Source organism: Lagenorhynchus albirostris, chromosome 18 (assembly GCF_949774975.1).
Source record: "Lagenorhynchus albirostris chromosome 18, mLagAlb1.1, whole genome shotgun sequence".
Classification (NCBI taxonomy): Eukaryota; Metazoa; Chordata; class Mammalia; order Artiodactyla; family Delphinidae; genus Lagenorhynchus; species Lagenorhynchus albirostris.
In genome coordinates this window covers 17975978-17996641 of record NC_083112.1, presented here as the reverse complement: position 1 = coordinate 17996641, position 20664 = coordinate 17975978, and the positions used below count along the sequence as shown (strand labels likewise).

Here is a 20664-nt window from a genome sequence, read left to right as displayed (position 1 = left end):
GGCTTCCCTGGTGGCGCAGTGGTTGAGAGTCCGCCTGCCGATGCAGGGGACGCAGGTTTGTGCCCCGGTCTGGGAAGATACTACCACATGCCGCAGAGCAGCTGGGCCCGTGAGCCATGGCCGCTGAGCCTGCGCGTCCAGAGGCTGTGCTCCGCAACGGGAGAGGCCACAACAGTGAGAGGCCCGCGTACCACAAAAAAAAAAAAAAAAAAAAAAAAAAGGAGGCATGGAGGAACCACAGTAATTTTTACAGCAAAGAGAAGAAACATGAGAGGCAGGTAGTAGTCTCCATCCTCCCAGCATTTCAACCAACAGAGTGAAGGGAAAGTCAAGTAGGGTCCCCAAGTTCAATGTCTGAAAACAACGGATTTTGCAGCTAATTTCCAATCTGTCTTAGGAGCAGCTTCCCATCAACTAATAGATATAGTAAGTGGGTTTTATTTTTATATTCTAGAGACTTCATTTATTTACTTTCTACATTCTACAGTATTAAGGAAATAAAACGTAAAGCTGCATTAGTCGATTACATAACTCCCAACACAATCAAAACCAAACAACCTAGAAAGAAGGCTTTTTGCCTTCTATTTTCTAATTTTTCTACAGTGAATGTATAATATTTGTGGGGTTGTGAGTTGTGGTTTGTTTGTTTTTACATTTTTTTTAAAAAGCAGAACTTCATGGTAAGGTGTTTCAAATATTAGACATTCATTCGTTCATTTAACTCAACATACATTTCTGAGTGCCAACTATATGCCCGCACTGTGACAGACTCTGTGGAAGCACATGTGTTTGTGGTCTCAAACAAGGGACAGCTTTTAATGTATCTATACTTGATATCAGAAAAGTGAAAACTACTGAAGGAGATGATCAACCGGCCTGGGTAGAAGTGGAATAAGGCATTTTCTATAAACGTTCTGGGGTAGAAAAGCTGAAAGTGCAGAAGAAATTTCCAGCAACTCAAGCCGAGATATCTGCCTCTGCCCATGTGGTTCTGACTGGTTTTGTTCAGCAAGATGCTAATCTCAAGAATATGGAACTCATCAGCACTGAGGAGGAGTATGGTGAGACACAGAGGATTCTAAAGTCAATCACCAAATGGACAGAAAAGCCATGGACCAATTTAAAATTACATCATTGGGCAGAAATAAAATCTAAAGAAACAGCATTTCTAATAAAGATGTTCACGATGACAAAGAAAGGGTAGCAAAAAAACTATATTTCCATTTCCCATTAGAAATGATTGACTTTGATCATCATTCCATCTGTTGAAAAGGTCACAGAGAAAATCAGCTATATCTGACCTTACCAAATATTTATAATCATAACATAATCTGAAATAAAGATAGGGTACATTCTGAAAATGCAAGACATAATGGTCCATTTCGATCCCCAAATGTGACAAAGATGAAGTCTATCCACCACATCTCCAAAGTCACAGCTGCAGATCTTTGCAGGTGTCTGGTAAATTCCCTGATACCAGGTAATCTGCCTCATCATATGATGACAAAATACCTATAAGAAAGACTAATTGTTCCATTTAGGGTGCACACCTTAGCTAGACATCTGTAACTCCAAAACTCTTGCTCTTTGACTTTTATTCTTCATGAATATGTAAAACCAACCATACCAGCCTTGAGTTCACTAATTATCCTTCATGTATCCTTCACGTGGTACAATCTTCATTCAGTTCAACAAACATTTATCATGTGCCAGGCACAAGGCACACAGATGAATAAGATACAGTTCCTGCTCAGAGTGAGCTTACAATCTGATGATATCGTGGCTCTTAACTTAAAGAAAATGTACATAAATGTCCGAAACACAAGACTCCCAAAAGCTCATTCATTCAGAGACTCTCTAGAGATCCATCAATCAATCCAATATAAAAAGCAAACAAACAAAAAGGAGTCCAGAGCAAGCTCTTCACCCATGAATAACTGTGAGTGATAATTAGACGATGACAGAATTTTCAGAGCACACACAGCTAGCTATAAATCACAGGGCAGCCTTGGTTTACGACAGGGGAGAGCTGGGGAGACAGCAAAGTGGATCTTGAGAAAAATATATTAAGCTTACCTGGAGAAACACTTGAAACTAAAATATGCTGTTTGTTAGTCCCACTAGGTATGGCACTTTATATTCCAACCTGCAGTATACCTGCTGGGACTTCAGTTAGCTTCCTAGCTTAGGTAAAAATATAAGTAGAGAAACAACCGTGTTTGAAACTATGAACAGAGGATAAAGCAAGCCAGATATCATTTTTTAGGGGTCAGTCAGTTCAATGATTCCCTACACAGAAGTGAAGTTACTCATCACGCTTCTTGTCTCACACAAGAAAGGAGAAACGTGCTCACGGGGTGTTAAGGGCGGTTTGTGTTTCTGCTTATTATTTTATGTTACCTCTGCATCATATCTGACCGCGGCAGAGAACAATGAAAAGGCATTCTCCACAGTGATTCCTCGCTTGATAATGTGCTGACAAAGTTTCTTCAGTCTGTTTTCACAGTACGATGTCGCCAAATCCAAAAGACCTGAAAGTAAAATGTGGAAAGCTTAACTGAGGTTACAATAATTTCCAATCATTTATAAATATATATATATTTCACTTTGGTGAAGAGTTATGTAGATAAATCAGCAGAAGCTTCTTAGGGAATAACACTCTGAATTTTATTAAATAAATTCTCTTTTTCAGTCCATCCCTTCCCCACCTCCCAAACATACCTCTCCTATACTCACTTTATACAATTTCTTCTGTAGTACAAAGGAAGGGGAAAAAATTGAATTTCCCCCCTCATTTTGTTTCCAAAATGATACGCTAAATCCATTTGCAACTTATACTTCAGTATTAAAAAAGTAAAATAAGACCACAGTCGTATAGTGTCCATAATTATTAACCATATCGATACAATACTATCTTTAAAACAATTTTTATTGAAGTACAGTTGATTTACAATGTTGTGTTAATTTCTGCTGTACGGCAAAGTGACTCAGTTATACACAGGTATACATTTTTTTTTTTTTTTTTTTTTTTGCGGTACGCGGGCCTCTCACTGCTGTGGCCTCTCCCGCTGCGGAGCACAGGCTCCGGACGCGCAGGCTCAGCGGCCATGGCTCACGGGCCCAGCCGCTCCGCAGCATGTGGGATCTTCCCGGACCGGGGCACGAACCCGCGCCCCCCGCATCGGCAGGCGGACTCCCAACCACTGCGCCACCAGGGAAGCCCTACATTCTTTTTTATATTCTTTTCCATTATGGTTTATCCCAGGATATTGAATATAGCTCCCTGTGCTATACAGTAGGACCTTGTTGTTTATCCATCCTATATATAATAGTTTGCATCTACTAATCCCAAACTCTGAGTCCATCCCTCTCCCAAATACAGTACTATTTTTTAAAGGCATTTACTTCAAATCTTTCTTAAAAACCATGTAAACACCAATAAACCTGAAACTTTTTACATTTCAATACTGTAAGAATACAGGGAGTTATATTTTTGACCCTGTGCCCTGGCCAGTCCCAATGTGGCTGGTACCTATGGCATCTTCAGGCGGCAGATCCACTGTATCTGTGTAGAGGTACTGGAGAAAGGCACGGTACACTGGGTAGGAAAACTGGTCTATTTCTATCACCTCCTTCATGTCCTCATTCCAGTAAGACTGGAACATGGATCGAAAGTGCTCACACCTAAAACGGAACAGCAAAAGTTACCTAATTAAGTTGATGAAATCAGGGATAAACAAATATTACAAGTATGCTTAACTACTAATATTTGAGTAGTATTGCGTTGGCCAAAAAGTTTGTTCGGGTTTTTCCGTAAGATGTTACAGAAAAACCCAAATGAACTTTTTGGCCAACCCGAAACATTCATTCCATGTACAAGAACCCAAACATATTCCGCAGGCAAGGGCTTTTACATTCACCTTTTACGTCCACTCACTTTCATTTTCTATACTGCCTATTAAATAGTAAGAATTATACATGGAGCCTGGAAGTACCTACCACTTCAACAGTACCACTGTTTGCATCTGATAGACCCCAGTCAGATCAAGTCTTTCTGCTTGCTTGCTGTTTTTAAAAAATGTTGTAGAGAAGGGCATTTTAAACAATGAAATTAAAAGAAATTCAGAAATGAGTGTTCAAACTTTTGATATATGTTCATGTCATTCAAATGATTCATTTTTTGTGTGTCATGTAATCAGCATATTCTTAAAACTGTTTTAAATGTTAACTGAATTACACTTAAGAGGATTTTTTTTCCATTACCTTACATGACAATTTTCCTTCTTTTCTGACTCATCTTCAAAACAGCCACCACCCCTATTTTGTTCCTTTGCTTGACCTGCTCCCCTCCCTCTCCTCCCAAGCCGGTTACCAATTTATTTATAAAACACATTCACTAGAATAGTCACATATTTCAAGAAAACCTAAATAGATCTTTTTGTACTGTATTTCATACACAAATCCACCTATATGAGGAACTGATTTCTTTCTATTTGTTTATTTATAATTTTGGCTGCACTGGGTCTTCATTGCTGCAGGTGGGCTTTGTCTAGTTGCAGTGAGCGGGGGCTACTCTTCGTTGAGGTGCGCTGGCTTCTCATTGTGGTGGCTTCTCGTTTCAGAGCACGGGCTCAGCAGCTGTGGCTCACAAGCTCTAGAGCACAGGCTCAGTAGTTGTAGCGCATGGGCTTAGTTGCTCCGCAGCATGTGGGATCTTCCCAGACCAGGTATCGAACCCGTGTCCCCTGCATTAGCAGGCGGATTCTTAACTACTGCGTCACTAGGGAAGTCCCTATGAGGAACTGATTCCTGAATATTCAATTTTCTTCAAGTATAACATACTTTATAATTTTTTAAAAATCACCTTTTCAAATCCTTTTAAAATGAGTTACACTATAAACGCAAAAATACTTTCAATATCCACTCAGAATACTAAAAGAATGGTTCCACTTACAAAGGAACTTACCTCATCTGGGAAGTAAAAAGATGCAGTTGTCTAAGCAAGAACTAATAGTTGAAATCGGTCAGAAAACTATACAGGAAAGGAACAGACTGGATGGCCACAGGTTCACAGATAGAAACATTTCCCGTTCACCTTTTCAGTTAATACTTTGGTGCAGATACTTACTCCCTTAAAGTAATGAATGACATAGCTTTTCGGTTCCTTAAAACTTGTTATTTTGTAAATAAATATTTAACTACATTTTCAAAAAAGACTTGTAAGTGGCTAGTTTAACTCTCGATGGTCTGATTTTATGTGCCTCTTTCTCTGTAATGGTAGCCTCAGTGAGCAATGGTCCAGGTACTAATAAATACAAAGTTCCCTCACGTTTATACAAAGAACTCCTGCCATTTACTATATTTAAAAACATTTCTTTAGTTGGGAATTAGATGTCTCTCAGGGCTAGGAAGTCCAGTATTCCTAAGAGTTTTCTGCTTATGGAAAACGAATCTTTAATTAAGAGTAAAAAAAGATATATAGGCTTTTCACTGATAATCTTTTATATTTTCTTAAACCTTATATACAAATTTTTGATCAAAATAAGTATTCACAATCTCCTTCATTTGAAAAACAATACAGAAAAATACTACATTACACTTTTTCTAAAAGGCACACACACACACACATAACACGCAAAACTCTTCATAATAAATGGATTGAGTTGTGCCATTTCTTTCTACTACCAAGATTATTTCTTATTAGTCCCCATTTTGTGGAATAACAAAGAAATGGAGATTGTAGAAGAAAGTAAGGTTATTGATGACTTTAAACTCATGCGAAAATACCTGATTTTCAAAACAGCTTTATGGACATGGATATATTTCCCATCAATTCGAAACTTCAGATCGGCAGTTTCCGGACTGTCAAATTCTTTCTTCAGTGACTCTGCAACTGTTAAAAAGTCTTCATGCTCTGAAGGAAACGAGCACATTAATACAGGAAGCTCAGGAAACATGTTCAAGCTTTGAAAGACTTCAGAAAGATAATGATTAGCATGATGGATAATTCCTTTAGATTTTTTTCAGAAGAGTTCAGACCTTACTCAACAAATCAATTTCACAGTATTAAATTAAAATCAATGTCACAGAAATTAAATTAAATTTCACAGGCTAATGGGGAAACAAAATCTCAGGGATCCTCATTGGCACTGAATGAAGGTACTATAGATGCAGGAGACAGTTTCTGTCGTCCCCTGAGATGAGAAGGTGATTTTCAGCAGCTGCTGTTACCTAAGTGTCCTAAGTGTATAAACTTCAGAAAAAAATACATATTTGGAAAGGCCAAATACCAGTCTGACATGCTAAGTTAGACATTAAAAACGTCTATTTTTTTTTAAAAAAAGAGAAAGTTATAGATCATCATGATTAGGTAACTACTTCTCTCAAAAACTGAGTGGTGCTCTTCTAAGGCTAAGAATTTATCAATTTTCTTTGACAGAAACTCTAAGGACACCTTTGCTCTGCTTCAAGGAGCTGGTAAGTTTGACTCAAGGAGTCCTAAGAAATTTGACTCAAGGAGTCCTAAGAAATAAACTCACCACTTAGGCTAAGAGTGTGTTCTTTCACAGGGTGACCCTTTTCCCTCGATATCTGGAATCTAAACGTCCTTCTTAACGCTAAACTTAATGCAGTACAAGCAATAATCTCTACACACTATCTAAAAGCAGAGCAAATTTACTTAGTAAGAATGTATACTTAGAAAGAACAGCTTTACAAAACCATGATCACACTGCCTGACAGGAAGGTGTAAGTACATGGAATTCTTATATTTAAGTAGAATTGTGCTACATGAAGAAAAGTAAAGGCACTTGTACAAACTCATGCAACACTTTCCTGTGCTTTCCATGTGTGAACAAAGGGAAAGAAGTAGAAGAAGGCTAACGGGGAAATTTTTAAAGTCCAGAGACCCACCGCTGGCACGGAATGAAGGTACCATCGATGTAGGAGACAGATTTCCACGCCCCCCGAGGTGAGAAGGTGATTCCCAGCAGCTGCTGTTACCAGGGCACGTCTTAGAGGAGGGACAACTGCTAAAAACTAGGCTGAAGCTTAACAAAGGAGCTTTCCACGAGCTTATCAGAATCTCCCAAGGAAATACCATTTGCCTAAGCCCTATTCCCTTAACGTACATCCACCCCTTCCCTGATAAGGCAGAGCTCTCCTGGCTGTGGAGGAGAGGTGGACAAGCTCTCAAAAACCAGGCTTTCCCTGACCCTGTAACCTGAATCCCCAGTGAATGAAAAGAAAGGAAATAACTAAGATGGGCAGAGTCCAAGAGTCTAGATTGCTACCAACCTCCCCACAGAAAAAACAGCTTCTTATCAGTGCCTAACTCCTGCATCTAGTCCTAAGAGTTGGACCATCTTGGTTTCTGGCAACAAGTATAGTACCTCCCTTCAGAGAAGAAATGTTCTTCATAGGTGTGAATTCATCCTCTGACTTTCTTCCCGACACACAGCTGAGATCAGAAACTGAGAGGAAACAAACACTTCTGACTTTTGGCGGGTGCAAGAGAAAGAAGTCACCTGGGAGATATATTCAGGGACCATACTTTTTCCAAACTTAATAACAGAAAGTATTAGGATGTTTGGTCTGAAAGGAATGTCTTTTCAGGATTAGGATTTTAAAATGCAAGAACCTGAGGGAAGCCTTTTTTTTTTTTTTTTTTTTGCGGTACGCGGGCCTCTCACTGTTGTGGCCTCTCCCGTTGCGGAGCACAGGCTCCGGACGCGTAGGCTCAGCGGCCATGGCTCACGGGCACAGCCGCTCTGCGGCATGTGGGATCTTCCCGGACCGGGGCATGAACCCGTGTCCCCTGCATTGGCAGGCGGACTCCCAACCACTGCGCCACCAGGGATAAGGAAAGCCTTTGATAAACAGGTCCAGGTTAAGCAGTATATGGGACTCTGAGATGTGTACAGGGTCTATACATAGGTGTGATTACGGCCAAAGAGTCCCATTCCATGAACTAAATTTTCTTTGATCACAATATTCACTGCAAAAAAAAATACTGTATTATAAAGAACCTGAAAAAGTTCCATTTGTTTCACTTTAAGTTGAGCAGCAGTTTCACTTTTCCTAAACATACTCTTGCCCCCATGACCATATAGACTGGTCACCTGATGACAGGACAGCTCCAGCTACCTGACACACCTGAGCATGACATGTTATTACAAGACCTTCAATATCAATTGATGAGCAACCCAAACCCCATGTTGTCAACAGCTATATTAATTTTCAAGCACAGGGTATCATGACACTTATTTCCTCTGCATCACAAACAAAAGAATGATTTAGAAGAAATACATTAGCAAAAAGGTAGAAATAAACAAGAAATAAAAGAAAAAGAGATTAAAATCATCATGTTAATGGCTACTCAGCTTGATTACATTTTAACATTTTCAATCAACAATGGACCCCTGAAGAAGACAATATTCAGAAAAGGGACAGATTATATAACCAAACATCAACCTGAATCCACTATCCTTTTTTTTTTTTTTTTTAAGGCCGGGCCGTGCGGCACGTGGGATCTTAGTTCCCTGACCAAAAATCAATCAAACCTGGGTCCCCTGCAGTGGAAGCTCAGAGTCTTAACCACTGGACAACCAGGGGAAGTCCCCCACTATCCTTTATAATACCTCTGTTTTGATCCCCTCCTCCCCAAAAAAGTATTTGAGATTCATTGAGAGAAAAATAGGGAAAGAAATTGGAATTAACAACTCCACAAAGTTAACAAAACCACAAGTTTTTCATTTTTTTTTTTAAGTTCATTTTTGGTTCATGTTATATGAGATTATGTAATAAATTTAATATAACAAAAGCACTTAAGAACAGGTTCCTCAAACAAATAATTTGTACATGAACGTTCATAACAGCACTATTCACAACAGTCAAAATGTGGAAACCATCCAAATGTCCATCAACAAATAAATGGATAAACAAAATGTGGTCTACGTATACAACAGAATACCACTCAGCCATAAAAAGAAAAGAAGTACTGATACGTACCTACAACCTGGATGGGTCTCAAAAGCATTGAGTAAAAGCCAGACATAAAAGGTTGTACATTGTATGATTCCACTTACATGAAACACCCAGAACAGGTAAATCCATAGAAACAAAAAGCAAACTGGTAGTTGCCAGTGGTTGGGGGAAAGAAGGAATGGGTGTTCTTTTAGGGTGAGGAAAGTGTTTTAGAACTTGATATAAATGACAGTTGCACAACATGGTGAAGGTACTAAATGCCTCTGAATCGTACACTTTAAAAATGGCTCATTTTATGTACGTGAATTTCACTTCAATTAAACTGAAAACACTGAAGGGGAGAAAATAATAAATCCATATAATATTCCATAACGTTTTAATAAATTGTATTATGCAAATCTAATTTGGGGAAAGGTATTAAAGCTAAAGGAGGATAAAACATCTTGAACCTAAAAAAAAGCCCACAGCCAGCAAATGTGCAGGAACACCCGTCAGCTGATGACACCCCTCGCTGGGGGGAGCAGCCCTGAGTTTCCTTACCTATAGACAGGAGGCGCCAGGTGACGGCGGGCGTGGCGAAGCAGGCGAACACGTCGTCGGTGGAGGAGAAGTGGGTGAGGTGAGGCAGGGTCACCGACTGGCCCCGGCACTGGCCCCACATGTACACGTGCCCTCCCTGCGTCTTGGCTGCAGACGTGTGGGCAGAGTGGCAGGCCGCAATCTCTATTACCCTGGGAAGTTTTCAGAAAAATGCACGTCACTTCTTTTTCACAGAAGCCTAAGCGTGCCACACAAGGTAAATAAAAAGTTCATGCTCAGAACACCTCAAAAAGCCCAAGATCCAGGGACTTTAGCTAGCACGTCATACTGACAAAAGCAAAAGACTAGAGCAAGAGTACTGTGTGTCTCCCTTCCTGGCTGCCCCACTTCTCACGCTAACCTCATTCTGAGTTAGGATAAATAATGCATACTGTTGAAGAAAACCTGGATAAAGGGAATAGAAACCAAAGTAAATGAGGGAAGTGGACACTGGAAAAAAATGTCCTGACAGTTCTGGAGGCTTAGACAGTAGCAAAAAATACTGTATTCAATATACCATTTCCTTACAAATACAACTTTATCTCTCACCCCCTACCAGTGCTCAGAACACTCAGTAGGCTGATAGGCACTGGTCCGGGGGTCATGGACTCTGGATGTCCCAATCCAAATGGACATCAAGCCAAACTTACTACATTCTCCGTATGCTTCTTAGGCAGGGTCCCAGAATCAGAAGTCAACATTCTAACACTGAGTGGGTAAGACCTTACAATATGGCTGAACAAACATTAAGCATCTATTCTAGTAACACGCATTAAATCAAATCAATATTTAAACAGATAATGCCCTTTCAAGGGCAGATTTTATTTGTTTAAAAGTTGTTTTAGTTGGCTCAAAAAGAAGAGTTTATACTACGCTTTAAATTTCAACATGGTGACAGACCTTACTTTTCTTCCCTACTAAACAGGCAACAAGAAGCTGCAGGGATTATACCCAGATGCATTAATGCCTGCCTACCAATCTCAGGTGGTTATCTGAGAAAGCTGTGTAAGGATCACGTCAACTTCACGCTCATTCTGACTGGTACGACACTCCTTTGTTCAAAATGAGAATGTTAATAAACAGAAGAGCTACAAAGCCAAAGACCACAGCTCCAGCACACACAGTCCCAAGTCCCAATGCACACACAATTCCAAGACACGGTACTGACAAGTTACCTTTCTTTCTCCACCATGATGTGTGCTGGGCTTAGCAGGTTATTTTTATTGCCAGTTCCCAGCTGCCCATATGTGTTAGCTCCCCAGGCATAGAGCAAGCCCTCATCAGTTAGTGCTAGAGTATGTGCATAGCCGCAGACAATCTGCAAGTAAATTTAAATGGTTACCATCGACAGGAGAACAGGAAGGGCAGGGAAAACATCTACTTAAAGATTAGGGCCAGCTTCTGCAGAATGCCAATTCATCATCAGGTGTGGGCTGACATTCTCTGGAACATTAAAAAAGCATTAGAAAAGCCTATGCCCGAGACTACTCGATATCTTTCCATTCTTTTTTTTTTTTTACTCATCAAGACCAGTGTGCCAGCACCACGGCCTTGCTTCCCATCACGGGCGTTTAGGGAAGGTATAATGTCACATGTGGAAGATGAAGGCCCGGGGTACTCCTCGAAAAGACTTACTAAAGAGGAAATCTCTGGGGATTCCCTGGCGGTCCAGTGGTTAGGACCCCACACTTCCCCTGCAGGAGGCATGGGTTCAATCCCTGGTCGGGGAACCAAGAGCCTGCAACTATTCCGCCAAGTCAGAGCAGGGAAGATAGATGGGGACGAGCACCTAAGGGTCCACCATACATACCTGGTTCACACAAACGCTGTGCAAAGCTGCCACTCTCACGGGGGTCAGCTGATTGCCGTTGTTTCCCAAGCCGAGCTGACCATTGCCGTTGTAGCCCCAGCCGTACACCTTCGACAGAGAAAGGGGGAGAACAGGCTTTTAAAACTGCTGGTAAGCGGGAAGAGCTAAAAATGCCATCCATCTAAACAAATCAGATACTTTTTTCACTTCCAACACTCATATTCCACTAAATGTGACCCTACAACTGATCTCCAAATAGAAGATACTTTAGGGGTAGGGATGACAGAATCTAGCAGACTCCATAGCTTACTAGTTGGATAGCCTTGGGCAAGTCATGAACTCTTGTTTTAGGCATGAGGAAGCTGAGGCTCATTAACAATTACTAAGTACCTACTGTATCTCAGGACCTTGTGAAAGGTACTAGGAATAAGTCTTTGGAAACAGTTTAACAGGAGAGACGGACACATGCAATTTTTTTGCAGCCAGGCGGCAAGTGCTATAATAGAGAGATAATCAAGGTACTACAGGTAGAGAGGAGAGAGGATTTAGCCACAGAAGAAAGTTTAGGCAAGACTTTTCAGAAAGCAGAGGTCTGAGCAGGGCTGAAGGCACTTCAGGGGGAGGGCACAGAATGTGCTGGAGACAGCTGGGGTGGCGGCTGGGGAGAGAACAGAAGGAAAGGTAAGGGCCCAAAGGGCCAAAACACAAACCGAGGAAAGTGCAATGCATCTGTGCATCTCCCACTGAAATATTCCAAAACTGAGATCAATATGACCAATTTGTATTCTGGAAAGATCTCGCTGGCGGCAACATGAAGGGTGACTGCGGTGTGTAAGACCAGAGGCAGGGAGACCTCGACATATAACCTCATCTCCCATCAGCAAACAGGTGAGCTCTGATGAGGGTCCAATGAAGGCGGTGACAGCGGCACCACAGAGGGACCAGGAAAGAGGTTAAAGAAGGAGACAAAAGGGAATGTGGCGATCCCTTAGACGCCCTAAGCAAGAGGGGGTCATCAGCTGAAAGCAGCAGAGCTGGGCATAGGTTTGACAGCGAGTGTTAAAGGTTTAGAATGACCAGCATGGGACATGGGTAAAGTACTGGTCAGGAACAGACAAAAGGCCTGGCTCAAATCAGAAACACGAGATATGGGTGGCAACAAGCCCCATGGCAACACAGGGCAAACGGGCATCGGCGAGGGCCTTTCCAGTCAGGGTGACAGAGGGAAAAAGGGGACGTGGAGTTTAGGGTACTAACAAGAGATGGTTACAAGCACTTTCAATGCCAGAAGTCTAATAGGTTTGAACTTTCTGGGGAGAAATTTGGCAATAGCTATCAAAAATTCCAATGACATACTCCCTGACCCAGAAATCCTATTTCTGGGAAATTATTCTATAGACATACTTGCATGAGTGTGCAAAGATATACACACTCACAAACAGTAACACAGAAAAGCAGTGCAACAATGTTTATAAACAAATATAAAGAACAATTGAAAGGCCCATCAGGAGAGCTCTGGATGCGGGTCATGTGCACAAGGAAAACCAACACCCATACAAAGAAAACTAAGCAACTATTATAATGGAAGCAACTATCAATGGTCTGATAATAGATTCAGGTAAAACATACGTTGTTAAGCAGAAAAGCTGCAGACTGGCCGAAAAAAGCAGTAGGTATAACAATCCCATTGTTTAAAGAAGGTACTTATACTCAACCATACATAACTAACTATACAGAAAAGTCCAAAAGGATATACATCAAACTATTAACAAAACTGAAGGAAAGGTATTCACTTTTTACTTTGTATCTTTCATTTGTTTTCCTTTGTTGAAATAATCACATAATAATTTTAAAATTAAATTTATTTTTTAAAATAAAGAAGTGGAAAATACTGGAATGGAGGATGTTAGATGACTATCCCAAGGAATTCGGAAGCCCTCTGGCGTGATATCAGGATTGATTCAAAAAGTGAGCTAGGGCTTCCCTGGTGGCGCAGTGGTTGGGAGTCCGCCTGCCGATGCAGGGGACACAGGTTCGTGCCCCGGTCCGGGAAGATCCCACATGCCGCGGAGCGGCTGGGCCTGTGAGCCATGGCCGCTGGGCCTGCACGTCCGGAGGCTGTGCTCCACAGCGGGAGAGGCCACAGCAGTGAGAGGCCCGCGTATGGCAAAAAAAAAAAAAAAAAAAAAGTGAGCTAACAAAGCCGAGCATTCAGTAAACTCTAAACCACCCTCGCACCCCAATGCAGGACGCCGTACGTCTGTGTCCAAAGAAGCATCTCTGAATAATTTTTGTGCACTGAAACGGGCACAGGTGGTAACAAGTCCATTGACATAGAAGCTTCAACCAGAATTATTTTATAGAAATAACGATCAGCTCAAAGGTGACTATGGTAGAAGGTCACTGAAAGGTGGGTTTTTAAAAGTAGCCAATAACAATCAGGACCAAAAATTCTCCTTTTGCAAGTTGCTTCTTCCTGTGGACAAACATTCCAGATGTAGGTAGGTACAGAGCCTTCACGCCCATTAGAGTTACTGCTTATAAACATCACCAGCTAACTTTAAAGAGTGCACATTGCCTCTTGCCTTCTGAGATGGCCCGCACACTCTGTCAGTGGAGTGTGTTTCTCCCAGGGCCGCTCTCACTTTCTGAGATGGACCGCATTCTCTCTATGCAATGAGTATCTCTCTAAATAAACCTGCTCTCACTTAAAAAAAAAAAAAAAAAAAAGAGTGCATAGTTCACTTTTTCATTGGAAGAAAGAGGTAGTATTAAATTCTTTTATCTACTACATTAAACCACAAACAAATACCTATAAGCATTGGGCTATCTGGATCTGGCAAAAACACATTAGAACCTTTACTTGCAGATAAATCTTGGAATTTAAAAATTCATGATGAGGAGCAAACATCCTGTGGTTACAACCTCAATCAGTTAACTGTCTAAGGAGCTATGAAAACAAAGCACTCTTCCTTCCAGAATCTACCTGGAAAGAAAAGGACATTTCACTGAAGGAGGAGGTAGGAGGAGAAAGGGGGATGCAGACATCGCTCACCTCACCATTGTCCAGAACAGCCATGGACGAGGTCTGACCGCAGGCAATGCCAACCACCCTCTTAATATGTAAACAGTTTGTAACTTTGCGAGGAGTTGGTTGATTTGCTGTAGATCCTGATCCCACCTGGCCACAGTTGTTATAGCCCCAAGCAAACACCTACACAACAGAAGGGGAAAAGAAAAAGAAAGAAGAGTAAGGGTGAAAATTCTACCTCTAACACACAGTAACAATCATAAAATAAAAATAAACCCACTTAATGAGTACTTACAATGTGCTAAATGGTCCTAAGTGCTTTACATGCATTAACCCATCTAATCCTCATAGTAATCCTGTAAGATGACCCTGGGATAGGTACTAGTATCATCCCCATTTTATACATGTAAAATAGAAACACAGAGAGGTTGAGTGACTTGCTTGAGACTCCACAGCTAGCAAGCAGAATTTACTACTAATCTGAACCCAGTCAGTCGAGCAGCGCTCTTAACCACTACGTTATACTGCCACTATAATTATGGCAGCTATATAGGATTTTTAATCCGGCATCAACAGGAAATGAGGTATATGCCACATCAGTATGCCACAGTGATATGAAAAATTCAGCCTAACTCTCTGGGCACAAATAGTCATTTTTTTTCATCGAAACTTTTGAAACCATACTATGCTTTTCCCTCTCTCACTAATCACCAAAAGGAGACATTATATAAATTTTCCTGATGACACAAGCCTACCATCATTGTAATTATCAATCATAGTTCCACGTCCTAACACAGTCATGCTCACAAGTACTAAGGAGATGCTGTCCCTACAGGAATGACATGGGGTTGTTAGGCTATTCTTGATGACATTTTCTGAGTTCTCATTTGCTGTCTGTCAGCTCCAAGCAGCTCCCCTCCTCAACTGCATCCTGCTTCCTTTTGGCCTGTGATCGGCCGTAACCTGAAAACCAGATTTCTAAGGGAGGGAGACACAAATAGAGCTCTACGCAAAGTTAAAGAAGAAAAACAAAACTAAAAATCACTTTAAGTTAATTATTAACTGAGCCTATCAAACAAGAGTGTGACCAGAGAGAAGAATTACAGAGGACGGGGGATGCTGGTAGCAGAGGAGATAACTTCCTCCATCACTAGGAGAATTTGTAAGGACCCCTCTCACCCCCTTCACTTGCCTGTGGGAAGTGGTCCTCACACATCCTGAGTTCCGGCTTCCACAATTCTCTTTTCCTCTGTCAGCACTTTCTATCTAAGTTCACGTGTCTGAGGCTGCCCACGTGATGTCTTAAAACCCACGGCTGATGTCTTAAAAAGAATTATGTGCTACAGGTTCATTTTATAGGCACAAAAGAAATAACCTGCCATACTTCCTGAAAGTGGATTCACAGGACTAGCTAGTGTAATAATGCAAATATTTATCCAAAGTAGCATATGCTTCAGGTTAAAATAAACCAGGAATCCAGGCTGCACAAATTAGCAAGTTCTAATTTCAACCATCATTCTTCTGCACTTCTTTTCAAATATCCCAAGTTCCCTTCCAATGCAGTTGCCTTTTATTTTAAAAATGGGGACGAGGGTTCCACTAACCAAGAAACAGACTAGGAACAGCAGATTCTGCACATAAAGCCTGCTAGGCCTGGCTCCAGCACATCCCAGCCATGAAACCTTGATCTCCCTAAGGTGCTTTGGTTTGTTCACCCATAACCTACCCTACTTAGTAAAATCACGGTAACAGCACTGAAGGACTTTAAACAGGGAACGATCTGATCTGATCTGCATTTCATAAATCACCGGGGGCAGAGAAGTAATACTGCACAGGCAGACCAACTAAAAAGCTATAGAATAAAAGAGACCATGGCAACAGTCCAGGAGATGACAAGGCCTGACCTAAGGTGATGGAGATGGAGAGGAACAAGACGATACAAAAGACTGGAAGGTAGCACCAACAGGATGAGTAACATTTAAGATAAGCATGGAACTTGGGGGGGTGAACAGGTTGTTCAGAACCTACTGGAATGTTGGTAAAGTTATTTTCTATGACATCATTACATTTACTGAAAAACAAAATAGACCTTAGGGGATGGGGGTCATTAAAAAAACAAAAGTATAGAACACTGTCATACACATCTGATTTGTAATCTTAGCAAAAAGCATGAGACTCAACTGCCTTAAGAATTAACTCTACTGTCTTCAAAAGAGTGGTCCTGATCACACAATATAAGTTGTATTAGGAAAAGGGTTCATTCCCATACTGTTCTTAGCGACGCACACGGGGCTGCTATGTTCACACCATATCCAAGTACAAATATGGTCATTTTTTTTGAAAAGCAAGGCACTTTCACAATAGCCAAAGGTAGAAATGACCCAAATATTCATCGACAGATAAATAGGTAAACGAAATAGACAATGAAACATTATTCAGCTTTAAAAAGGAATGAAATTCTGCTGCAGGCTGCCACATGGATGAACCTGGAGGATATTATGCTGAGTGAAATAAAGGCGGTCACAGTGGACAAATACTGTATGATTCCACTCATGTGAGGTACCTAGAGTTAGTCAAATTCTTAGAGATAGAAAGTAGAATGGTGCTTGCCATGGGGCTGGGAGTAAGAGAAAGGAGAGAGAGTTAATGTTTAACTGGTACAGAGTTTCAGTTTTGCAAGATGAAAAGAGTTCTGTGGATGGATGGTGGTGAGGGTAGCGTAACAATGTGAATATACTTGTCACTAAACTGTACACTTAAAAATGGTTAAGATGGTAAATTTTATGTTACATGTATTTTACCACAATTTAAAAATAAAGAATAAAGGCAGGGCACTTACCTCTCCATCAGCTGCCAGAGCCATTGAATGATGTGAGCCACAAGCTACTTCAACCACTTGCTTGATCAAGAGGTTGGTGCAGACTTGGATGGGAGCAATGCCTTGGTTGGTCGTCCCATTCCCAAGCTGGCTATATCCATTGTGGCCCCAGGCATAAACAACTCCATCTATACAGGATGGCCGCACACAAAGAATCAGCTCAAAGAAGAAACAGTAACCCCTGTACTTTGCTCAACTCATCTTCCACGCTTAATTTCTTTTTGTGACATTGTGATTTATAAGAAATACGTATCTGGTCATCCAGATTACAAAAATACACTTATCTTGTATATTTAGTCTTCACCCACAGTTCCAGTCTCACAGCTCCCAAAACCGGTGGAATATCCTAAGTGTTGAGAACGATAAGGGTATCTTTTGTTATGTGACTGAGGTGACTTTTGGAAGCACCTAAGGACGATGGGTCTGTTGCCAGAAGAGCCAACCACAAGATGAGAGGGTTGGAGGGGAGAGGGGCTGGAGGCGGAATTAACTGCGACTACCAATGACTTAGACAATCATGACTATATAATGAAGCCTCCATAAAAACCCAAGAGGACAGCTAATTCTGGCCCCTGTTCAGAGAGCTGCCATGTCGGGGAACCAGAACACTTACATGTGCCACTGTGCCAGGCACCAGGCTCTACGAGGACAGAAGGTCCTTTCTTCGGGCTATTAACTCATATCCTTTAATATCCTTTTATAATAATCAGTAATCTAGTGAGTAAATGGATTTTCTGGAGTGCCGGGAGCCATTCTAGCAGATTAATCAAGCCCAAGGAAGGAATTCCCTGTCGGTCCAGTGGTTAGGACTCTGTGCTTCCACTGCTGAGGGCCCGGGTTCGATCCCTGGTCGGGGAACTAAGATCCCACGTGCCACATGGCGGGGCCCAAAACAAAGGAAAACCCAAGGAGAGGGTCGCGGGAACCTCTGATTTGCAGCAGGTTAATCAGAAGCACAGGTAACAACCTGGGCTTGTGACCAACATCTGAAGTGGAGGGTGGTCTTGTGGGACTGAGCCCTTTACCAATGGAATCTGATTCTATCTCCGGATAGGTGGTATCAGAATTGTGTTGGATTCCTGGACACTGTGCTGGTACCCGAGAATTACTTCTTGTTGGGGGATGCGTGCGCGTGCGCGCACACACACACATGCACACGCACGCACACACACACGCACGCGCGCGCGTGCGCACACACACACAGAACTGGGTCCAGGAACTCTCTATTCAGTTGATGTCAGAAACAGGATTTGCAAGAACAGCCCTGGCTCACAGACACGTGGTTTTTGAAGACAAAGGATAAAAGGGCAAGGAATGAGGAACCTTTGATTCCCAGATGGCTACCTAGTCACCATGGTATGAAACTGCAGCTGTGGTGCAATCAGTTACTAAAGGTGAAAGTTACCAATGCCGTTTAGAAATGGGAGCAGACGCAACTCCCAAGGAGTTGGCTCAATGGATATATAAGGAAATGCAAAATAAGAAGCACACTAAATAAACAATCCCTGGGACTTCCCTGGTGGTCCAGTAGCCAAGACTCCACGCTCCCAATGCAGGGGGTCCAGGTTGAATCCCTGGTCAGGGAACTAGATCCCATGTGCTGCAACAAAGATCCCACATGCAGCAACGGAGCTCCTGCGTGCCACAACTAAGACCCAGCACAGCCAAATAAATAAATGAATACATGTAAATCAATAAATAAACAATTCCCCGCTTATTTCATATGCAAGAGCCAAAACAAAACAAAGGGCTTGGCCTTGATGCTGATTCAAGCTCAGATCTGGGTCAATCTGAGCTCCAGCCAATAGCCTCAAAGCTGCCTAGAAAGGGAAATGTTACGCAACAGAAAGTACCTCGAGTACCTCTCGGTCGCCAAGAAAATAGTTCCCATAGGAGAAGGGCAAAAACAAGAAACAACTGAAAGCAAGCGATGTAGTGTGAAGGAACTGGCCTGCTTTGAGGAGCAGCATCATCAGCTTCCTGAGGAACCTTTACTGAACCGGATTGTGAGAGGAACTAATTCAAGGGCTGTGTCTTTGACGTTGAAGGCTGCAGAGTGGAAGAGCATGTCTGCGTTGATGCAGGACCTACTCCTCTCTACTGAACAATCACAGGCGGCTGTACATGGTCCAGACACTCAGGAGGTTATTCCCGAGCAGACAGCCAGGTTGGTGGACTGGATGAAAGCCACTGTAAAGTCTGTTTATCCTGATGAGAGGGGTTTCCCAGCTCCCCCTATTGATGCCAGAGGGAACATCCCAGATGAAGCAGCTGAGATGCTTCGTATGCAAGCCATGTGGGACTGGCTTTATGATGACTGGGATGTTCACCCACTGAATACGCCCATTACCCAGATTATGGTAAATGCTGTGATTAAGGGGGTCCCTGTTACATGGGCACCTCATGTAACTTTACTGCTACAAAATCAAACAGTTTGAGACACCTTATCTAATTTGCTATCTCAACTTCCCCATAGGGGCCTTACTAAGAACATTAATTATGAAAATAGGGAAAGATAAAGGGGGGAGAATCAAGGGACTCACCCCAGCAGAGCGAAAGTCTTCAAACGGTTGTTACAAAGTGGGATGAATAAATCGGATGCTGATGCAGTTGAAAGCAAGGTGTGGTTGCAGCACGACCAGAGACTGGTGAACCAATGGGACCCCATGTTGGTCTCTAAAATCAAAGGGCCCCAAACAAGTCCGCTCTATTTATCCCAGCTTGGAAGGCATTAAAAAGCCAGAAGGTAAAGATTAAGATAAGAAAATTGACCAGGAATGCCCTGGGGCAATGGTAAGGAAGATTAATCAAGATAAAGGTTGCCGTAAGGGCCAGGATCTTCTGGCCCGACCCCCAGCAAGGCACCCAAGGGCATAAGCACATGTGTGGGTGAAACAGCCCTGGGGAGGAGAGGAAACTTTTCTGATACAGGACCCCAATGCACTGTGATTCCAAAACCTGTTGGTGAAGTCTTAACAGCTAAGGTTAGAATGGGGGATACAGATGGGTAACAGTTGATGGGACTCAAGTGAACATCTGAATGAAAACTGGGGTTTTGGAACAGATTCTGTGTGATGTGGACGCATCCCCCTTACCTGAACGGAGTCTTGGGATGGATACTACATCGGACTGGGGACTGCTTCCCCAACCTAACATTGTAAAACAGAAGGCGTGTAAATCTGCCCTCAGGCCGGTTTTACTGGGCGCTAGATAGGAACCACTAGAACTGCCTGAGCCTGCACAGGTGCTGAACTTAAATATAGAACACCTTGTGGACAGAAAGAGCTCACCATTTTAATTAAAGCTGGAACACTGGTACCAATGCACTCACCATACAGTAGCCCTGTGAGGCCTGGGGAAAAGGCAGGTGGCTCCTAGGGG

At 42.2% G+C, this 20664-nt stretch overlaps 1 protein-coding gene across 12 annotated transcripts in view; it reads right to left on the bottom strand.

Moving 5' to 3' along the window:
* The window catches only part of RCBTB1 (RCC1 and BTB domain containing protein 1), a 110352-nt gene that overhangs the window by 66745 nt on the left and 22943 nt on the right, over positions 1-20664 (bottom strand). For 10 of the 12 annotated variants that reach the window (XM_060129587.1, XM_060129581.1, XM_060129584.1 and 7 more), the window contains 8 exons: positions 17245-17411; positions 14430-14588; positions 11375-11482; positions 10740-10882; positions 9526-9716; positions 5788-5914; positions 3533-3684; positions 2401-2531 (listed from right to left, as the gene is read on the bottom strand). In XM_060129587.1, the coding sequence (XP_059985570.1) occupies positions 2401-2531; positions 3533-3684; positions 5788-5914; positions 9526-9716; positions 10740-10882; positions 11375-11482; positions 14430-14588; positions 17245-17411 (1178 nt within the window). Of the gene's footprint in view, positions 1-2400; positions 2532-3532; positions 3685-5787; positions 5915-9525; positions 9717-10739; positions 10883-10906; positions 11008-11374; positions 11483-14429; positions 14589-15212; positions 15315-17244; positions 17412-20664 lie in introns of those variants that run through there. The other 2 variants (XM_060129590.1, XM_060129591.1) reach the window with 2 other exon arrangements.